General features: G+C 41.3%; 3 protein-coding genes across 6 annotated transcripts; 1 reads left to right on the top strand and 2 right to left on the bottom strand.

The window, feature by feature from the left end:
* Positions 1 to 1,415: 1,415 nt before the first annotated feature.
* LOC128430863 (B- and T-lymphocyte attenuator) lies at positions 1,416 to 5,573 on the bottom strand. Its single transcript, XM_053416963.1, has 6 exons — positions 5,175 to 5,573; positions 3,585 to 3,908; positions 3,129 to 3,161; positions 2,918 to 3,043; positions 2,791 to 2,825; positions 1,416 to 2,697 (listed from the first exon to the last, which is right to left on the bottom strand). The coding sequence occupies exons 1-6, from the start codon at positions 5,296 to 5,298 to the stop codon at positions 2,404 to 2,406; spliced, it is 936 nt and encodes a 311-aa protein (XP_053272938.1). The 5' UTR covers positions 5,299 to 5,573; the 3' UTR covers positions 1,416 to 2,403.
* A 3,248-nt stretch (positions 5,574 to 8,821) lies between these two features.
* On the bottom strand, positions 8,822 to 13,415 carry LOC128430861 (uncharacterized). The gene is made up of 6 exons (XM_053416960.1): positions 12,964 to 13,415; positions 11,853 to 12,176; positions 9,984 to 10,016; positions 9,772 to 9,897; positions 9,647 to 9,681; positions 8,822 to 9,553 (listed from the first exon to the last, which is right to left on the bottom strand). Exons 1-6 carry the CDS (start codon positions 13,097 to 13,099, stop codon positions 9,449 to 9,451), a joined length of 759 nt encoding a protein of 252 aa, XP_053272935.1. The 5' UTR covers positions 13,100 to 13,415; the 3' UTR covers positions 8,822 to 9,448.
* A 798-nt stretch (positions 13,416 to 14,213) lies between these two features.
* On the top strand, positions 14,214 to 20,074 carry LOC128430860 (splicing factor U2AF 35 kDa subunit). Of its 4 annotated transcripts, XM_053416957.1 has the most exons (10): positions 14,229 to 14,282; positions 15,165 to 15,252; positions 16,126 to 16,169; positions 16,266 to 16,332; positions 17,159 to 17,224; positions 18,408 to 18,457; positions 18,849 to 18,947; positions 19,111 to 19,244; positions 19,616 to 19,708; positions 19,791 to 20,074. In XM_053416957.1, exons 6-10 carry the CDS (start codon positions 18,428 to 18,430, stop codon positions 19,897 to 19,899), a joined length of 465 nt encoding a protein of 154 aa, XP_053272932.1. In that variant the 5' UTR covers positions 14,229 to 14,282; positions 15,165 to 15,252; positions 16,126 to 16,169; positions 16,266 to 16,332; positions 17,159 to 17,224; positions 18,408 to 18,427; the 3' UTR covers positions 19,900 to 20,074. The 4 variants fall into 4 exon arrangements, with proteins under 4 accessions (XP_053272930.1, XP_053272932.1, XP_053272931.1 ...); XM_053416956.1 differs by lacking the exon at positions 17,159 to 17,224; XM_053416955.1 differs by lacking the exons at positions 16,126 to 16,169; positions 17,159 to 17,224 and having other exon boundaries at positions 14,214 to 14,282.
* Positions 20,075 to 20,141: the final 67 nt, after the last annotated feature.

Below are 20,141 nucleotides of genomic sequence, written 5' to 3'. Positions count from 1 at the left end.
TCTGAAAGTAAAGGGGTCAACTATCATCATCCTCTTCATTGACGAGGTTCCTGGTTTTCAAGGTGCTGAGGTTTTCGGTCTCAACTGAAAAGTGTCGTTTCCTGGATTCAAGGTGGAAGGGGGATGATCTCGTGACGACTTCCCTTCCACCTGTGTGTCTGCTCCAACTCCTGCAGGTAAAAGGTGAACACCTCATCAATGTTTTTGTCATATTCAGCATGTGTGTGTGTTGTATATTTTTTTGATAGCCCTCAATTTGCCCTGCCAAGATTAAAGTTGATATTTTTAAATCAATAATTGCTACAATGATACATTTTATTGTTGCCATTTGCTTATAAAATTATGTAGAGTTGAGAAAAAAATTTGAGACACACAATATCTTTAACAGCCGGCAGATGTCAGAGCTCGAGTCTGATTCTATTGTCTAATTATACATCTTCAACTGTAACGTAACCTCCATCCCTTCCCTTCACAGGTTTGTACATGAGGTTACGTGACGTGTGGTTTGATTTCTGCTTCCTGTTCGTCAGACGACCGGCTGTCTGCTCCCGAACGCACCAAACACCGTGTCCAGAGAAGAAGAGAGGTGCAAACACACACACACACACACACACACACACACACACACACACACACACACACACACACACACACACACACACACACAAGTATCACCTTTATAAGAGGAATTGGTACCTGATGTGTGAACGCAAATTACATTCCTGAAGAGGAAAGAAAACTATGAACCAGTAAATGTGTTGCATGCAAACACACAAACACACACACACACCACACAAACACACACACACATCAAACAATAGCACTTTCTCGTGTGATCAATTGCACACTTTGCACATTGATTTACAGGAAGCCAAGTGTCAGATTCACCATCATTCATGACAGTGACCAGGCCTTTGTGAAGAAGCTTAAAGGAACACAGGACAAAGTACAATCATTTCAAAGCCTATTGACTTATTTGACATATCAGATAGAATGTGACATATCAGTGTTATGTTCCAGTCTTTGATAAATTCATAGTGTGTGTTGTGGTTCACTTTGTCAGGATCCTCACCTGCAAACGGAAAATGATAAAATATGATAACAGATCTCAGAAGAAGTTGCATAGGGATTAACGCTGTGGTAATCACACTGAAGATGCTCTTTGCTGTAAAAATAAAAAAGAGGTGCAGTTGTATTTTAGCTGGACTTTTAAAAAGGGAGGAAGGAAATGCTGTTTTACTGTTTATGCACAGACACTGCACAGACACACACACAGACACACAGACACACACACAAACTCACGCACACATCTTTTTCAACCTTGATAGATGTGAAACTTTCCGGTAAATTTTGAGTTCTGCTTCCTTTGAACAGTTTCAAAGAAAACTTCAAATAAAAACAGTCGTGGACACACATTATATTATATGATTGCACAAAAACTTTAAATTATTATTACATTCTCTTATTTTGAAGTTACAGACAAACAACAAGTTTTTCCTGAAGGATTACAAAAGCTCATGTTTACATTCACACAGTCGACTTGACCCAGGATGAAAACTCATGGAAGCATAACTGTTATCAGGTGTGATGTCACTCCGAAGAGTCATCTCAAGTTGTGAAAGTGAAGTCACACTTTTTAAACAAACATCGCAAATTGGGATCGCACACAAAACCACACCAGTTAGAGAAAGTTTGCAAACAGTGTGTAACAATCCATTTAGGACTTCTCATAGTGTCTGTGACATTCAGCTCTCGGCCTCCGGCTCCGATTGAAGATTTTTAGGAAATGTAGTTTCTTTTTATGGAATGTAAATATCTCAGAAAGTGGCCTTTGTAGGTTCTGGGCAAAAGTAAGAGTGAATTTGTTTGGGGCTGTTTTCAGTAGCAGATTAATATTTCATCTGGAGGTTTGAGTCACAGGTTCAGTTCTTACTCGACCAGTTGCTGTTTCTCTTCTCTATTCTCTTCTGTCCCCCCCCCCCCTCACTGATGTGGAACATCACTAATCATCAAACTTACATCAGTAAAATGCTCTCTGGGAAATTCCACAACCTCTATTTTCAAGTTCGTCTAACTTTGAGTGATACTGAGATGTGAGATATGGTCGGCAGGAAGAGAAACAACCTCATGCACTCGCTGACATTTCCCTCAGTTCTGCTCTTGTGTCGTTCTCGTTACTACAAGATGAACAGACAAGGTTCTCAGAGTAACTCTGACAAACTTCATCTGGAGCAGAGAGAAGACCTGCGCACGTGTGGAGGAGGATACACAACATCCTGGACATGGAACAACATCCTCGTGTCCTTGCTGCCGTTGAAGCTCCAGTTTGAAACGTTCTGCTAACTTCTGCCAAATTGACTCTAGCACATATCAGGACTGACATCACCGGTGGTTGATTCGTGTTTACGCCACTCGAATAGCTGCGTATTCCGAACACTCCTCCGACCTCCGGGGCCGAGTGGCGGCCCCTGGTGGCAGCTGATGGTTGAGTGCTGCGTACACGACGCCACTCCCGTCCTCCGCCGCTCCCCTCGTTCTCTTGTTGTCTCCCTTCACCTGGCTGTAAACGAGATCTCCTGGTGACGTCAACTTGTTGGGCGCAGATAAACGCGATGGGGGGGCAGAGGGGCTCGCTCTCGACCTGGGCGGGGGGCCGCCACATGTGAGGGGCCTCTCGGCCATGTGGATCGTCGCGTACTGCACACACCCAAGAGAGAATATCACATTGCATAGTAGGAAGAACTTAAAATGGGATGAGGTGGATTGAAGTTTGAAATGTACTCGTCTTACCTGACATTCACCTTGTGTCTTTTTCTTTGATTTCCCTGCAAGGTTTTGACGAATTGGTCATTTTTTCCGACTCATTGATTTGTATTGCATGGTGCCATTATTGTTTGTGTTGTTTTAAACAGCTTACCTTTGCAACATCGCATTGATACGACAGTTAAAACTATCGTTAGGGTGACGAATCCCACGATCCCAGCAGCAGAGAACATGTACATCCACAAAGGCTTTAAGGCCTCTGGGTCAGAAGTTTTGGGAACTTTAAGGAACAGGAAGGAATTCATATTAACTACAGTGTTTCAGTGTTTGAACTGTTTCATGATTCAGAGAAAGTTCAGCCTTACTTGTGTTATTCTTCGTTGTATTTTGATCACCACCTACAAAACAACACAGCGCTATTGTTTTGATGAATTTAATCTCATACATATTTTACATTCTGGGTCCAAACACAGTGCTGCTCTTGTTCTTTTATTATAAAATAGCAGTTATTAGAAAAATAAGCTTCACGATATGTATAACTGAACATGTTTATAAATGTATTTATTTAATCTCCATTTACAAAATGCACAAAAACACGATACTCAAATACCTTCCTCTCCAAATATATAACAGTAAAAAGTCTATATTATGAACCTTGATTTCATTTTATGTGGCTGCATCAAGTGAACTTCCCCGGCGTGGGATCAATAAAGTTCATCATATTGTATTCTTATCTCTATCTGTCGTGTCCTAACTTATCTTTCCTTGTTTTTATCTTATCTTATCTTAATGTGAACACAGGTTTCTTAAGTCACACTCACCGTGGACAGAGACTCTGATGTTGTGACTCACATCATGTCCCATTTGACACTGATACAGACCTGAGTCGTTGCTGAGTATTTTTGGGAAAATCAAAAGCGATGCCCACTCATGGTTCACCTCTTTCCACTCTGTTCTAATGTGACTGCTACTTCCGACACTGATTGGTTTAGAAGTTCCATTCAGCTTTTTGAACCAGGTCACTGTTGGTGCTGATTTATTGCAGAACTCTACTGGGCAGTTAATGACAAGTTCTCGTCCAGGTGAGGTCTCGTAGGTTGTGTGGCGGCGTACTTTGATATAAGGGCTACACTCTGAGTCTTCACCTGCAGAAGAAAAATGACAATACGAGCAGATTACAAATAAATAAATTATAGATTCTTACAGAACACATTTTATAACGAAGGGTCAATGACAGCTGCTATGTTTGTTATGTCCCTTGACAATGACATTTGAATTTCTGAAGAAAATTTGCCTTGGTTGAAGGAACTGAAAGTGAACATTATGTTTCATGAGGAACTTTATACCCACATAGATCAGTTTCAACCATAGACTGAGCAATTTTTATTTTATTTTATGCTGGTATATTGTGTCAATTTCCGATATGAATAAACTTATGAGAAGAAGAAATAATCACTTGCCCTCAGTGGGTCACCATCAAATAATACACATCCTGCCCACAGACCACGATAAGAATCTTTATGCCCATAGACTGTTTATAAATTCATGAATAAAACTCAATTAATTCATATAGTCATCACTGGTTTTAAAAGAGGAAAATCATGCAGGTAGTTCTCATTGCAAGAGGATGAGTTAAAACTCAAAAAGTATTACCTCCCTTGTAATGAAAACTTTGAACATGATGAGTTCCATTTGAAAAATAACCTTATGGGCCTTGCTTTTGGAAATTTATTTTCTTAAAGTTTGATAGAAAACCTTTAATTGTTTCCATCAAGCGCCCACACAGGTAAAAACAACCTCCTGTTGAGACCGAAATGGAGTTTTTTTTGTCCCTGAAACAGATTTTTGGGGATTTTTACATTTCTCAGTTCAACATACGATCGTTATAGAATTCCCCTATTTAAAAACAAAAGTTGTGCCTTTGACGCTTGAGGCAGAATGATGGGCTCCAAATGTTATCATGAACAAATCTACTCTTAACAAATTTGATTATTTACAAGATGAGGCTAAGATGCTTCTCAACACACTAATGTTTTCACCACATACAATCAGAGCAACGGATTTCTTGGACACCTCAGATCTTCAAACATTTAATGTTAAATCCACACAAATATTCACGTGTAAATGCAGCAAAACACACGAGAGCGATCACAGCACCACATCTTAACGACTGATGGCAAAAATCAGTGCCATTCATTTCTGTCTCAGATATACATTATTTAAGGTCATTATGATTCCATCACAGATCATGACCTTAAGAGAAATCTGGTCTCCGACTCGTTTGGAAAGGCTTTGGATTACAAAGCTCTCCAGACAGAATAAAACAAGCTGACTGTTTATATTCGAGAAGGAAGGAAAAGTAGCGCCACAGAAATCCTGAGACAGCAAGAGAAACACCAAAAGTCACTTACTGTCAGTGGTTAAGGTGAGAACCAGCGCTGCCCAGAGGGACACGTGCAGGACGGTGCACCAGGGGTGAGGCCTCATGCTGGGAACTCTGGTGAAGCCGGCTGTCAGCTTCCAAATAAACATCATTATAGAGAACTACATGCTATAGCTCCAAATGCTGCTTCCTCTTTCTCTCTTGTGTCTTGCCCCTTGAAATGAGGGGCGGTGAAAGTGCTGGAGGTGAGTCAAGGTCAGTGGGTGGTCTTGGTTCTGCAAATGACGCAGGTCCAACACGGTCCCCACGGATTCAGGCTCACTCTCCCCTTCACCTCCTTTCTCATTTCTGACTATTGTTTCAGTCCTCGCAACTTTACGTCTTCGTCAATGTGGGAAGCGTTTTCAAGCTGACTCCCCCCCCCCCCCCCCCCCCCCCCCCCCCCCTCTCCCTTCCTCTTACCTCCGTCGTGTGCATCTGCAAATGTGCCCGGCCCTGTGCACGGCTGTGTGGTTGCAGCAGAGGATGTACAGTGCACGGAGGAGGAGAGGGGGGATGCTGTGGCTTGATAGCTTTGATAGCTACTCTGTTGATGTTTGTGTGAGTGGGTGTATTTGTGTGTGTATTTGTGTGTGTGGTTAATATCAGGCAACACCATCAGCCTGTGGACTACTTATCAACCAATGAATCTTTCAGGTTTCAAAAGACCGCTTCTGAAAAAGGTTTGTGAATCTAAAATTGAATTCTAATGATGTCAGGGTTGAAGTGATGAAAACATCTGTGACAAAAAGTCAGGACATCTGAACCTCTGCTGCTTTCACTACTCTGTTGAACTAAATAAATAAATACAGACAAGGTGAAGCACTGAACTCTGGGTAAACACTTGAATAACAGCATTGCATTAAAAATTGTTGAAAAATAAAAGCACATCAGCATCCGTCCATTTCAGTGTCCAACCTAAAACATTCATCCACATTCATCCCTACTCCTTATGTGCAATATTTATTAACTGTACTACGTGTGCAATATCTATTTATTCTATTAGCGTTAGAATAATACTCCCTTCATATGCAATATTATTTTATTCTGTGAATTAATTGGCATCTGCAGGCTTGCTTCAACAAAATTATCTTGAACCTTGACAGGGGGGTGACAATAATTTAAACTAACCCTAAAATTTTATATTCTATTATTCCTATAATATTAATCATTTATCATTAATCATTATACATTTTGATGTGGAAAGCTAAATATTAAACGTATATCATTTGATACCACTTTGTTTTATACGGTCTATATAGGAAAGATTTTTACATATTTTTCCTGAACAACAGCGCACTCATGTGGCGCTCAGGGGAACTGCAATCCGAGTGTGCATGCGACGCCCTGTTTACGTCATGACGTACATCACTACGTCAGCGACGAGAAAGACACAGAGAAAGACAAGTAAGTTCTATTGAGCGTTTAAAGCAACAGTCTCCTTTTCGGTGAGTTTACCGGGACGTGTGTCAGCAGCGGCTCCTTCCGGTTCCCTCACGGGCTCCGGTTGTTACCGCAGCGCCTCACACGAGCTAACATTAGCAGCAGGAAGCTAATGCCGAGCTAACGCTTTGACTGAAGCTCATGAACACACCTCAGCTCACGTGCGGCCACTAGGTGGTGCTGGTTTTCCAGACAGATGTTTAACAACACCTCTTTTTACCTACTTGTCCAGTTCAAAATGACTCCCATGAAAAATGTGTATTACAATAAGCACCAACTCCTTCTTCGTCCTCCGCTGTGTAGATGACGTGTGTCAGAGTCACTCGCTACTCAAACCTCAGGAGCAGCAACCACAGATTATGGAATTATGCTTCTCCAGTGTCTGGTGTTAACATCGAGTCCAGTGTAGTAGAGCTGAAGCAGAACTTGTTGTAGACGTACTGTAGGTGTGAAATGGAGGGAGAGGACTTCCTGTTTAATGTAGGGATCGCCTGGATTCTGCTCCTGATAAAAGTGTTTTATTTGACTCAGTGATGTAATAATGAATTAACAGCCATCTGTTTTCAACTGAAAGGAAAGTTCCATCTTAAATTCTTTTGTTATTATAATTTCACGATTATCATTGTTAATATAAGTCTTGAAATAGAGCGTTCACTTCTATTCAGCTTTAAATGTACTCTTCAACCAGCGTTGATCATTCACCACTAAGTTTGAACGAACATTTTATATCGTACATGATTTAAAAAACTTCTGTAACTATCTGAGTCTGACCCGAACTTGACAGGCATCGTTTTTTGTCCATCCTTATCCAGAAGCAGTTCATGTAAGCTGCACTGAGTTTATGTTACATGTTCCTGACACACATGGTAACTGCTTGTTTCCCCCGATTACAGACATGAGTAGTGTAAAAAAAAAAGAAATCTGCCCTAACAACTGATCTGAATCATCATCTGTTAGATATTTCTTGTTTTTCATCTCCTTAATAAAACCTTTGGTCAACTGTTGCTGTGGAGAACACTCAAACAAGCATGTTTGGCCAGTAGGTGCTGATAAAATCAACAATCTCTCAAATACCAGAGAAAGGCCTTGCAAGGATGCTCAGTGGACTTATTATCCTTTCGGACAGTATGTAGCCGCTATTGATGTTTCTGGCGCTTTCTCATAACCCAAAGCAACAGTAGGCATAAGATTAGATAATCCTATATCAATCCCTCAATGGGGAAATATGCTACATGCAAAGTAACCTGTGGCGCCATTGTTTCCCAAACGCTGTGTTTAACATGTAAACAATGACCAGTGTGCAGGAAAATCTTAGTTTTATCCACTTAAAATATAGTTTTCGTGTGGACAAGAGGCTCAATTTAACAAAATATCTGCTTGAGTGTGGACAGGGGCCAAGAGGGGGTCAAGTGTAGGTTTGCTTCAATGAAGTAGCTCAAGTTACCATAAGAAAGAGAGAGAGACATGCATCCAGTAATATATGCAGAATTACCTCTTTGATAAATGTGACCTGGAAACATGGCTCAGAGTGTAACTACAGTAGCACGAAGGTTCATGCTATGTTGTTACAGTTTTGTCATTTCCTGGATTCAAGGTGGAAGGGGGATGAGCTTGTGTCGACTTCCTTTCCACCTGTGTCTCTGCTCCAAACTCCTGCAGGTAAAAGCTGACATCATTTTTACCACCTCATCAATGTTTTTGTGATATTAAGCATGTTTGTGATGTGTAAATCCAAGATGAGCATGTTTTTCAATACTAAAATGCTAAATCAAGCGTCATATTCCATCAAGAAAAAATGTCTAAACTAGCTTCTTTGTACCAGAGCTTATTTTATTATTGGTGCTTGTTTGTTGATACCCCTCAATTTGCACTGTAAACATTAAAGGTTATATTTTAAATCAAAAATTGCTTAATTAATAGATTGTGTTGTTTCCATTTGCTTATTAAATTACGTAGAGTTGAGACTATTTTTTGTAAAAACACAATTTCCTAAACAGCCGAGTGATGTCTGAGCTCGAGTCTGATTATATTGTCTAGTTTTATATCTCTAACTGTTAAGAAAACTCTGTTCATCAGTCGACCGGCTGTCTGCTCCCGAACGCTCCAAACACCGTGTCCAGAGAAGAAGAGCTTCAGCTCATTGTTTTGGAAATTTATCATGAGATTTGAAATAATTAGTTTCTTAGACCGGAGTTTTCTTTGCATTTTAATTATTAGCTCTGCAGAGGATTACACAGCCAGCAACATGGCTCAGAGTGCAACCACGAGTAGTTATAAAGGAAGGGTTTTAATACAATGTGATGAACAGGAAAGAAGACAGAAGGCAGACAGGAAATGTACTCTGAGGTTGCATCTGCCAAGTTCACAGAAACCACTGTGGTCATCAAACTGTTAGGAGGAAGAAAAAGCTGTTTTACTGTTTATGCACAGACACACTCACTCACACCTTTTTCAACCTTGATAGATGTGAAACTTTCCGGTGAATTTTGAGTTCTGCTTCCTTTGAACAGTTTCAAAGAAAACTTCACATAAAAATAGTGGTGGACACTCATTATGTTATATGATTGCACAAAAACATCACATTATTATTACATTCTCTTATTTTGAAGTTACAGACAAATTAGTTTTTCCTGAAGGATTACAAAAGCTCACGTTTACATTCATACAGTCGACTTGACAGAGGAGGAAAACTCATGGAAGCATAACTGTTATCAGGTGTGATGGTTCAGTGCCGCGTACACAACGCCGCTCCCCTCCTCCGCCGCGTTCCTCTTTCTATTGCTCCACTTTGGTGACGTCAACTCGTCGGGTCGCAGGTCTTTAGGCGCATTTAAACGCGATGGGGGGGCAGAGGGGGTCGCTTTCGACCCGGGACGGGGGGACGCAATGTGTGAAGGGTCCCTCGACCATTTCGATTGTCGCATCCTGCACAAACCCAAGAGAGAATATCAAATTCCATAGTTGGAAGAACTTAAAATAGGATGAGGTGGATTTAAGTTTAAAATGTACTCGTCTTACCTGACATTCACCTTGTGTCACTTTCTTGGATTTCCCTGCAAGGTTTTGACGAATTGGTTATTTTTCCGACTCATTGAATCGTATTGCATGGTGCTGTTATTATTCATTTTTTTTAAATAGCTTACCTTTGCACCATCGGATTGATACGACAGTTATAACTATCGATACGGTGACGAATCCCAAAGTCCTAGCAGCAGAGGACACGTACATCCACAAAGGCTTTAAGGCCTCTGGGTCAGAAGTTTTGGGAACTTTAAGGAACAGGAAGGAATTAATATTATACTACAGTGTTTCAGTGTTTGAACTGTTTCATGATTCAGAGAAAGTTCAGCCTTACTTGTGTTATTCTTCGTTGTATGTTGATCACCACCTACAAAACAACACAGCGCTATTGTGTTTATTATTATATGAATTTAATATCATATATATTTTACATTCTGGATCCAAACACCGTGCTGCTCTTGTACTTTCATTATACAATAGCGGCTTTTGGAAAAATAAGCTTCAAAATATTGTTGGGACACTGTTTCTGTGAAACCACAAGCCTCCTTTTCGGTCTACATGTTAGTCAAATCCTGAAAACAGCAGGTTTCTTTGTTCTTGAGAAAGCCAAGGAACTCAGTCTCCCAGGGTGCAACAGGTTCCATTTTTCTGGAAAAGGCCAAAGTACAGGGAACTCACACTCTACACAGAGGTGTAGAGAGTGACCCTTGTGAAAAACCACAAGGGTCAACTCCTATTGGTCACTCTGGCCCCATGACCTGTGTGGTCACCGGGCCAATATTAGCCAAGGTCTGCCCCAATTCTTTCTCTTTCCAACAACCTTCCAAGGAGGCAGGCGGCCAGCTCTCTTCAACTGCATCGCCGTGGGGGAGCCTGGCTTCCAGCACATCTTCTCTTCCCAGCTACGATTGGGGCGCAAAGGTGCAGCTCCCAGCTCATCTTCTCAAGTTAACCGCCTCTCAAACCAAACTACCGAACTCCTAGCAGCGACTCGATGTCCTGCAGGTAAGATTCAATGAGGAACTGAGCCCCACAGCTCGACAGAACCGCGAATGCAGAACCTTACAACCAACCAGAAGGCTTCACAGAACTGCAAACTGAACTACAACCTCCGTTTCCCTTTTCCTCGGATCGGTAACATAATCTGGGCTTAATAATGATACTAGGCTTAGCAAGACTGTTTATTTGATTCTGTGTGATGTTTATGAGTCTGATATGTGTGTGACATTTTGGGTTATAAGTTATTCGAAAGTAAGGTTAGTTTGTAATGCTCTTCATGGTCTTTCTTTGCATTTCAGTCTACCCTCTTTGTCTAATTTAGCACCAACACAGACACACGCATATCACTTCACAAGGTTAAACCTTCCCCCGCTGCCAGCTGTAAACAACTTCAGAAGGGGGTGGGGGGTAACTTTAGGGGGGGTCAGCGACCATTTTGAAAGCATGCTAAGGAAGGTGTCAACTTTAATTAAGCAACCATCATGGGAATCACACTGACTTACATAGACACAGTAAGTAATTTGTGTTTTTATACTTTATTATATTCATAATAAATGTGTTTCTTTCACAAATTTTCTTACATTAATGTTGCATAAGTGAATTTTGCCAACCGCTACACTGTCAAGAACTCCTTAACCTTCACTGTTCATTATATAATCTTTAATAGTTAATATTGAGATTTCTAAGTGAACTAGATCTAAATGAGACTGATCTTAATCAATAAATTGGCTATCTTTCCCCTTCCTTTGAAGGGTGGTGCCCCGAGGTAACTTTAACAAACTAAAGTTATAATTTAATATTAATATTTTTAATATTAATGTTTTATATTTTATTTTGATAACCAAATTTATTGAATGCCTAAAGGCACACCATTCTATGTAATCGCTTTTAAAGCATTATTGCACAAAAATATGTATAATTGTCCCTGCACGTGTAAATATTTATTTATTTCAATATCTCCATTTACAAAATGCACAAAAACACAATACTCAAATAACATGTCAATCTGCAGTGAAAGATCTTTATTATGTACCTTGATTTCATTTTACGTGGCTGCATCAAGTGAATTTCCCGGCGTGGGATCAATAAAGTTCATCTTATTGTATTCATATCTTTTTGTGTCGAGTTGTGTCCTAACTTATCTTTCCTTGTTTTTATCTTATCTTATCTTAATGCGAGCACAAGTTTCTTAATTCACACTCACCGTGGACAGAGACGTTGATGAAGTGACCCATAACGTTTGTTATTTCACACCAATACAGACCTGAGTCGTTGCTGAGTATTTTGGAGAAAATCAAAAACGATATCCACTCATGGTTCACCTCTTTCCACTCTGTTCTAATGTGACTGCTGCTGCTAACACTGTGACGTTTAGAGGTGTCATTCAGCAGCTTGAACCAGGTCACTGTTAGTACGGATTTATTGCAGAACTCTACTGGGCAGTTAATGACAAGTTCTCGTCCAGGTGAGGTCTTGTAGGTTGTGTGGCGGCGTACTTTGATATAAGGGCTACACTCTGAGTCTTCACCTGCAGAAGAAAAATGACAATACGAGCAGATTACAAATATATAAATTATAGATATAGACACATTTTATAACGAAGGGTTAATGACAGTTGCTATGTTTGTTATGTCCCGTGACAATGACATTTGAATTTATGAAGACAATTTGCCGTGGTTGAAGGAACTGAAAGTGAACTCCATGTTTCATGAGGAACTTTATACCCACATAGATCAGTTTCACCCATAGACTGAGCAAATTTTATTTTATTTTATACTGGTATATTTTGTCAATTTCCGATATGAATTAACTTATGAGATAAAGAAATAATCACTTGCCCTCAGTGAGTCATCATCAAATAATACACATCCTGCTCAATGCTCACGATAAGAACATTTATGCCCAAGGACTGTGTATAAATACATGAATAAAACTCAATTAATTCACATAGTCATCACTGTTTTTAAAAGATGAAAATCATGCAGGTAGTTCTCATTGCAAGAGGATGAGTTAAAACTCGAAAAAGTATTACCTCCCTTGTAATCAACACTTTGAAAATGATGAGTTCCATCTGAATATAACATTATGTGCCTTACTTTGTTTTTCCAATATCTGAATACAGTATGGACTTCGCGGTTCTTCTAAGTTCACGACCTAAAGAGAAATCTGGCCTCCGAGCCTTTTGGAAAGGCTTCGGTTTACAAAGCTCCAAACCCAGACAGAATAAAACAAGCGGACTGTTAGTATTCGAGAAGGACAGAAAAGCAATGCACAGAAATCCTGAGACAGCATGAGAAACACAAAAAATCACTTACTGTCAGTGGTTAAGGTGAGAACCAGCGCTGCCCAGAGGGACACATGCAGGACGGTGCACCAGGGGTGAGGCCTCATGCTGGGAACTCTGTCGAGGCCTGCTGTCAGCTTCCAAATAAGCTCCTCCAAGTGCATCATTATATAGAACTACATGCTATAACTGCAAAGGCTGCTTCCTCTTTCTCTCTTTTGCTTGCCCCTTGCAATAAGGGGCGGTGAAAGTACTGGAAGTGAGTCAAGGTCAGTGGGTGGTCTTGGCTTTGCATTTGCCGCAGGTCCAACATGGTTCCCACGAATTCAAGCGCACTCTCCCGTTCACTCTCTTTCTCATTTCTGACTATTGTTTCAGTCCTCACACCTTTACGTCTTCGTCATTGTTGGAAGCGTTTTCAAGCTGACTGCCCCCCCTCCCTTCCACTTACCTCCGTCGTGTGCATCTGCAAATATGCCCGGCCCTGTGCACGGCTGTGTGAGTGTAGTTGTGTTTGTGGTTACTATCAGGCACCACCATCAGCCTATGGACTACTTATCAACCAATGAATCTTTCAGGTTTCAAAAAGACCACTCCACCAATATGTCCCATTAACTCATAGGATTTGTTACTATTGTGTGTTTATTTTCTGAAAAAAGGTTTGTGAATCTAAAATTGAATTCTAATGATGTAAGGGTTGAAGAGATGAAAACAAGTTCAAGCACTGACATCTGTGTAAACACTTGAATAACAGCACTTTATTCAAAATTGTTGACAAATAAAAGCACATCAGTGTCCAACCAAATAAATCATCCACATTCATCCCAGCTCCTTATGTGCAAAATGTATTATTTGTACAACCTGTGCAAAAAGTATTTATTCTATTAGCGTTGCAATAATACTCCCTTCATAGGCAATATGGTTTCATTCTGTAAATTAAATGGCATCTGCAGGCAAATATCTTGAATCTTGATTATCTTGTACATTACAGGGGGGATGAAAATAAGTCAAACTAACCCTTACATTTTATATTCCTGTATTTCTATTATGCTAATCATTATCCTTTATCCTTTATCCTTTATCTTCTATCATTTTACATTTTGAGGTGGATATATAAATAAATAAAAGTATAAATCTGATTTTATCATTTGAAGTAGACTTTACGGTCTATGTTGGAAACATTTTTACATATTTTTCCTGAACAACAGCACACACATGTGGCGCTCAGGGGAAGTGCAAGCAGAAAACGAATGGGACACCCTGTTTACGTCATGACGTACATCACTACGTCCGCTACGAGCCGAAAATGGCGGAGTACCTGGCGTCCATTTTCGGCACAGAGAAAGACAAGTAAGTTTTACTGCGCGTTTAACGCACCCGTCTCCTTCGCGGTGAGTTTACCGTGAAGTTAGTTAGCAGCTGCTCCTTCCGGTTCACTCACGGGCTCCGGTTGTTACCGTTGCGCCTCACACGAGCTAACATTAGCAGCAGGAAGCTAACGCCGAGCTAACGCATTGAATGAAACTCATGAACAAACCTCAGCTCACGTGCGGCCACTGGGTGCTGCTGGTTTCCAGACAGATGTGTAACAACACAAACTCCTCACCGTGTTGAGGCGCACACGTGAAGTCGAGGTTTTTAGAAACACAGGGAGCGAGAGGCTTGTTAATAAATGATGTTGTTAGCATAGCATAGCTGGTTCTGCTTCTCTCTGGCAGCTGGACGCTTCCTGCTCGTTTCAGAGGGTGAAACTTTCCCCAAGTTACGAACCCAGCCTGGGGTGTGTGGTCCTTGGGCTTCGATAACAACAGTGCGGTGGATAGTTTGAAGTGTGTGTCTGTGGTGGGCTCACATGCTGCCCCTGCACCCTGAGGTTTAAAGGCTAAGTGTGTCACATGGAAGGGATCTGTAGGCAGAGATGTGTTATCTAATAACAATAGTGATGTTTTCACTGGTGGGTTTCATCTGCATTTTAAGAGTCGTTGTTTTATTTACCCTGGAATGAGCCCTTTATGTTTAAATACTTTATATTGACATCAGGAGAGTGTCCTCTCTAGGGAGACCGCCATGTTTTGTTTTGTACAGTAGCCCAGACTGTACAAACTGAGCCCCCTTTGAGTTTTTATGACAGGTGAAGGCTACAGATTCTCCATATTTGGAGAACATGAAACTTCACTAAGTTCTTCACATTGAGCCTTTAAAAGTTAATAACCATTCTCTCTCTTTTTCCAGGGTCAACTGTTCCTTCTATTTTAAGATCGGGGCTTGCAGACATGGAGACCGCTGCTCGAGGCTGCACAACAAGCCGACCTTCAGCCAGGTGAGGATCCCACCGAGGTTTCCCCCCTAGAACAATAGGCTTCACTCACAACAGCACCCCGAGCGTATACATCCGCCAAGGCCCACATTTCACACACCCATAGATATCAGTCTCCTTCATGTGCCTGATTCATTTGATCTACATCCATGAGTTTGTCCCTGAGAAATCGGTGGGAAAAGCACCTTATCTCACAATCCTCAACAAAGTGAAAAAAATTACTGCTGGACCCCCATCGACATGTCACTGGTGCTTCCCTGACCCACACCTCATCCTCCCTCTAGCTTTTGAGGTAAAAGTCACTTTAAGATGCATACGAGTCTGATTTGTTTAATATTAGTTTCTTTCAACCCCATGTTTTTTCATTTGTGAACAACTTTTGTTCATCTTCAGTGAAATTATACTTAATAAACAGTCTTTGTACGTGGGTTCAGGGGCTTTGCTCAATATATTCTGGAAAATTAAGAATCTTATTTGTGGGAAAATGCTACTTGCAAATCAGTCAAAGTCATATTTATTGTGAATTCTGCCATATGCACAGGACATAGACTAGATTGAAAGGCCGGTTCCCTCTGATCCCTGGTGAAAACTACTAAGTAGCCAGAACATATTAGTTCACAATATACTGTGCAAATATTGGATGCACGGTATCAAGGATGTGAGTTGTGCAAACCTGAATAGGGCTGAAGTGGATTGAGAAGTGCAAAGCAGATGTGGTATGATATTACGGTAAAAGGAAAAGTTGATTATACTTGCTGCAAGTCCAGGCCTGTTCACAGGGGAGTAAAGCTTGGCTTCAGGAGGATTTCATGGTATGACGAGCTTGACCTACACACCTTACCTGACATGTAATCACCATTGTTTTCTTTTCTTCAGATTCTTGGCAATGAAGGATCTTGTGCCTGCATGCCTGTCAGAATGTAAACAAGCTAAACTAGAAGTTGGTGTAAACAGAAATGGCACAAAACCATCACTCAATCTGGTTTGACCACTGTTTCCTTTTTTTCCCTCTGCAGACCATCTTGATTCAGAACATCTACCGAAATCCCCAGAACAGCGCCCAGACGGCAGATTCCTCACGCTGTAAGTTGAAAAAAAATTGTCAGTTTCTTTAAAGTAGAGTTCACGTCACCCAGTTGGGACGTCACAATCTCTCCACAGTTCAAATCATTCATCTGGTATCACGTTCTGCTTATAGACCCTTTTCACAGCAGCCAGTTTGACATGTAATAGTAGGTAAACACGGGTGTTACTTATCACATCCATTAAGGGTTTGTACACAAATACAACAGAACCTTTCATAATGTGATTAGTTACACCTCTGTTTACCTACTATTCCAGGTCAAAATGGCTGCCATGAAAAAGATGTATTATAATAAGCACCAACTCCTCCTCCTTCCTCCGCTGTGTAGATGACGTGTGTCAGAGTCACAAGCGCTTATCAAACCTCAGAAGCAGAACCCACAGATTATGGAATTATAGTGTAGTAGAGCTGAAGTAGAACTACTTGTTTTACTTATGTTCTTTAGTTTTTTTCATTTTATATTTCACGTATAGTTTTCTGTATCTATCTGAGTCAGACCCGAACTTGACCGGCATCGTTTTTGTCCGTCCTTCTCCAGAAGCAGCTGAGTTTGCGTTACATTAAAAACTAAAATCAGCCCAGACAACTGATCTAAATCTTCACGTGTTAGATATTTCTTGTTTTTCATCTACATAATAAAACCTTTGGTCAACTGTTGCTGTGGAAATTCTCAGGTATCCTGTGAATGCAGCTTTATCCGTCACATAAGTAGCTGGAGCGCGGCGCCATTTCCTGACAGCAAAATATCTAATCACATATTCTTTCCTCCCCAGCTCTATATTTGGTTGGATTCCATATCACAGAAGTTTACGTTTTGTATTTCAGACCATTTCCCTCTTGAACATTTACCTTCATAACCTTCAAAACTCAAGTCTGCTGCTGGTTTGCACTGTAAGTTCTCCCTTCATTTGCAGGTCCCTCCAGCACTGACCACTTGATGCACTGTGTCACACCTCCCCACAGAAACCTGGTTCAGTGTAGGAATATGTCCTCTGGAGACGTCTAGTGCGTCACATGACTTCCCGCAGTTAGAATAGCGGGCCTCATGCTGTTTTGCATGTTTTCCTGTCAAATGCACCCGAGGCTCTGCGGTGCACAGGACAGCTTCTGTTTCAGAGCCGATGGTACAGATGTGATAGACTGTCAGCTATTATTAACTCACTGTTCCTGTGATGCTTCCTTTGCACTCAGCAGTTTCATATTGACTACATACTTTCTGTGTGATGGAACAGTTGTGTGGTATTACATCATGGCCCCTTGGTACATGGTTACACATTTAATACATTGGCAGATGTGATTTAAAAGTAAAACTCCCAAACCAGGAGGAAACTAAGGCCTTGTCTGCACTGCTGCCTTAATTGTTTTTGAACAAATATTTCCCCCTTGGCTTTACAAAATCTCTCTCTCCATACAATATCACAAAAACGCTCTAACAAGTATGTTTGGCCAGTAGGTGGCGATGAAGTCTATATGAACGATCTCTCAAATAGAGGAGAACCTTGCGAGGATGCTCAGTGGACTTATTATCCTGTTGGACAGTATTTAGCTGCTATTGATGTTTCTGGCGCTTTGTCATAACACAGTGGGCATAAGATTAGGTAATCCTGTATCAGTCCCTCAACAGAGAAATATGCTACATGCAAAGTAAGGTGTGATAACGTTGTTTCCCAAATACTGTGTTTTACATGTAAACAATGATCAGTGTGTAGGAAAATCTTAGTTTTATCCACTTAAAATAAAGTTTCTGTCTGGACAAGAGGCTCATTCTAACCAAATATCCACTTGAGTGTGGACAGGGGCCGAGAGGGGTCAATTGTAGGTTTGCTACGGTGAAGTTGGTCAAGTTACCATAAGAGAGGGAGAGAGAGAGAGACATGCATCCAGATATATGCAGAATTACCTCTTTGATAGATGTGACCTGGAAACATGGCTCGGAGTGTAACGACAGTAGCACGAAGCATCATGCTATGTTGTTACAGTCAGTTTAGCCCGTTAACATATCCTGAAGTACATTTAAACATTTTCTCCAAACACTTGTAGCTTTGCCTTGACCGTGACTTGTTGACGTCCGCAGGTGCCGTCAGTGACGTGGAAATGCAGGAGCACTATGACGAGTTCTTTGAGGTGAGTGACCTTTTGTGCTTGTTGCTTGTCTCCATGCCACACGTTGCAGGACACAACCTGGCCGCGGTGTTATCTGCCTCTTGTGACACTTGCCGCTGATAGGTGCAACATGACTTGCCAAAATGTGGCCAGTTTTTCGCTGATGCAGGATTCCTTTATTTGGTCCGAAGCAAATATTTACACAGCCGGGCTGGAAGTACTTTACCTCATGGAAAATTACTGACACCATTAATGGATAAATAGATTGTGATTGTGGTATTATTTTAAAATAAATGTTTTTAATTTGAATCCACAGGGTTTACCCATCAGTAGATTGGTTTTAGTGGTCGACTGGATTCACTGATTTTCTTGTTGTTGGTGATTATTTATCTCTTTTTTTTTTTCAAAACAGGAGGTGTTCGCGGAGATGGAGGAGAAGTACGGAGAGGTGGAGGAGATGAACGTGTGCGATAACTTGGGCGACCACCTCGTCGGCAACGTCTACGTTAAGGTTGGTGATGGATCTAAATCTACTAACGAGAGGAGGAACTGATATGTCGATGTTTTTACAACACTTCCAACCTAGAACTGTTTAATTTGTGCTCCAGATGCAATATCATAAAGTCAATTAACTGTCCCAGTTATTGCCTAAGTCCAGTATCCTCTGTGTGTAGTTTCGTCGTGAGGAGGATGCAGAGAAAGCCGTCATGGACCTGAACAACCGCTGGTTCAACGCTCAACCCATCCACGCAGAGCTCTCCCCAGTCACAGACTTCAGGGAAGCCTGCTGCCGCCAGTATGAAATGGGGTGAGGGACGCATATTTCTATATGAGGTTTATTCGAGAAGCAAATTTATATTAAAGAGCTTGTGTGTTGCCGCAGGGTAAAGTCAGAAAAACCAAGATAAAGCTCCACTGTTTATCCTGTAACTAAAGCTGGATTACAAACCAGTTGAATCAGGGAGTTGGCCTGAGGCTCCAGAATATCATGAATTCTGAAAGCTCCAGGTTTATTCTGCTTAATTGCATAGGGCTCATGTCATATGGATAAACACGGCCTGAAGCACAGTATCCACCGACATGAAAGGGGCAGGAAGCATTCCGCTTGGTTGTGTTCTTGTGTCACGGTGGATTCAAGGCTAACAGGTTTTTAACTCTTGATGGCCTGCCTTCCCACAGAGAGTGCACCAGAGGCGGTTTCTGCAACTTCATGCACCTTAAACCAATATCCCGGGAACTTCGGAGGGACTTGTACGGCCGCCGGAAGAAAGGGTATGGGAATCCAGAAGGTGGAAGGTTTTCTATTTGAGGAAAGGTTTTAATTTGGAAGTTAATCCTTCTTTTCTCCCTGCAGGAACCGCTCCGGCTCGCCCTCCCGGGAACGACGCTCCCGCTCCAGGGATCGCCGGCGGGATCGTGAAAGGCGAAGGTCGAGGGATCGGGAGCGTTCCGGAAGGTTCTAAAGGAAACCGAGACTGTCCCAATGTTCCCACAGCACATCCCTCCCTCTTCACCCCAGCCGTGATGACAAAGTTATTTTCTTTTTGTGAATTGTATGAAGGTTTTTCTTGTTTCTTTTATTCCCTTTTTTAAAGACGAGCTTGTGTCGCTTTCTCAATAAAACATATTTGTAACTCAGCAGAACATGACATTATTTCTCTTGTAGGAAATTTCTGGGCAGGACAGCAAATCACGCTTTATTTCA

Source organism: Pleuronectes platessa, chromosome 24 (assembly GCF_947347685.1).
Source record: "Pleuronectes platessa chromosome 24, fPlePla1.1, whole genome shotgun sequence".
Classification (NCBI taxonomy): domain Eukaryota; kingdom Metazoa; phylum Chordata; class Actinopteri; order Pleuronectiformes; family Pleuronectidae; genus Pleuronectes; species Pleuronectes platessa.
The sequence above is the reverse complement of the archived record's forward strand: the minus strand, read 5'-3'. Positions and strand labels throughout refer to the sequence as shown.